The sequence below is a fragment of the Strongylocentrotus purpuratus genome, unplaced genomic scaffold (assembly GCF_000002235.5).
Source record: "Strongylocentrotus purpuratus isolate Spur 01 unplaced genomic scaffold, Spur_5.0 spur5_scaffold_14, whole genome shotgun sequence".
NCBI classification, from domain to species: domain Eukaryota; kingdom Metazoa; phylum Echinodermata; class Echinoidea; order Camarodonta; family Strongylocentrotidae; genus Strongylocentrotus; species Strongylocentrotus purpuratus.
The window spans coordinates 37,361,030-37,362,855 of NW_022145599.1; the positions used below are offsets into that span (position 1 = coordinate 37,361,030).

A 1,826-nucleotide genomic window follows, 5' to 3' on the forward strand; every position below is an offset into this window, starting at 1 on the left:
GAAGGGTCAAATTTCAATTAGACCACTGAAATAAATTAATTGTTTCGTTATTATGCGAAACATTTAGATCACTTACATTTATGATTGGCCAACAATGGTCAGTTCAGACCAGTACTAATGACATCAATTGAAATTGAGCGGTCATTTTCTAGAAACCGATTTGACAGGTTTGAGAAAGTTTAAATCTATGTGAATGCAAAAGCAAATCACTTAAACTACTTTACATTTTCTGTCTTTTATTGACGTTTATGAGTTTCAGATACTCTCTTGATTGCAGTTAACTGGTCTTTTAATAAGACCATGCATCGAGAATGTCGACTGAAGAAGGCTGTTACAATAAAGGTTAAGAGAAGAGATGCAGACATAGGATATTGGAAAAGAAGAAAATAAAGACGGGGAGACGGACAATTTTTGTTATAAAAGGTAAGAAGAAAGAGCTAAAGATACAATTCTGTATAGAAAGAATTAGAGAGAAGAAGTAGGAGAGAGAGAGAGAAGAAGAAGAAGAAGAAGAAAAGAAGAACAAGAAGGAGGAGGAGGAGAAGAAGAAGAAGAAGAAGAAAAGAAGAACAAGAAGGAGGAGGAGGAGAAGAAATAAAGAGAGCCAGATAAAGAAAGGGCAGATGTGAAATCACTCTTGGTGTTTAGAAAGAGATAAGGCGTATATTTCTTCAAATCTTTGAAGCTGGTTCCAACATTTTATACCAATTCTGAGCTGCGGCATCTCCGATACCCCCACCAAAGCGATCTGTCACGCGCTTACTGGTTCCCTCATTCGTTCCATAACGAAGGGCAGGATCTTCAGCTTTGATACAGTCGATTATGACGTCAGCAATCTCGTCACTTGTTTGAGCCGCTGACTTCATGTGTGGCATCATTGCTGCTATTGCGCCTGTGAACAACTACATACAGAAATCAATCGTTGAATACAAGTATCCTCATATCAAAACATTAACCACTATTATTACAAATTAAAAAAAAAACTTTGATGGTAAAGAAATTGTTTCTTTCAACCCTACCTACAAGACAAAGCTTTGCATGTACTGTTCAGGAACTGTATATCAGCAACCACGTATATCTCTCTCTCTCTTTCTATGATGAAAACCTAGCACTAATTTTGGCCGTGTGAATTTCACTTTGATACTATAACCAACATTATATACCTCTCTTTAGAAATCTAGCCATCTGATTGGTCGACATTGGAGTCGTGAGATTAGCCGTTTCCGTAAAGAAACGAACAATGCCAGTAACGGTCAATAGTTCATGATACCATACAGTGCTTTTTTTGTCTGCGATTCCCAATGATTGTAACATTCAGTCATCTTTCCAGCGAAAATTAACAGACAGTGTTTCAGATTTTATGTGTTGTTTTAACCAATCTCAGTTTACTCAAGAAAAGGATAAGTTAAAAATTATTGGTAGATTTTTGTGTCGATTCGGTATGAAAAAAGATAATCGACTGCTTTAATATTCGAGGCCTGGCTGTTTCTATACTGGCTCTCGAGGACATCCATGCACTCGGGGTCATGGCAGGATGCAACGTCCCCTTGAGCCTATAAAACATCCAGGCCTCTCATAGCAGTCGATATGTCTATACTATTTGTTTTCCATATTTGTATTTTATGCTATTATGTGAACATCATCATATCAATATTGGCAGTTTGTTTGTATAATGTTTATACACAAGACATGAGGATACTGAATTCAATAAAGAATATATCACTACCTTCTTTGTAGGGTTTTCTGCATCAGATGATTTAGCTTCCGGATCTTGGTTAGCGCTCATGTTATCTTTGAAACTGGTTATAACTGGACCAGGGCAGACC

The 1,826-nt window shown here is 37.1% G+C and overlaps 1 protein-coding gene across 1 annotated transcript in view; it reads right to left on the bottom strand.

The window, feature by feature from the left end:
* Positions 1-566: 566 nt before the first annotated feature.
* Positions 567-1,826, bottom strand: part of LOC577205 (retinol dehydrogenase 8) — a 6,423-nt gene continuing 5,163 nt past the window's right edge. Inside the window, exons 5-6 of the mRNA XM_777449.4 lie at positions 1,727-1,826; positions 567-902 (exon numbers count right to left, since the gene is read on the bottom strand). The exon at positions 1,727-1,826 is cut by the window's right edge and continues 9 nt beyond it. Coding sequence (XP_782542.3) covers positions 672-902; positions 1,727-1,826 — 331 coding nt within the window. The 3' untranslated portion in view covers positions 567-671. The remainder of the gene's footprint in view (positions 903-1,726) is intronic.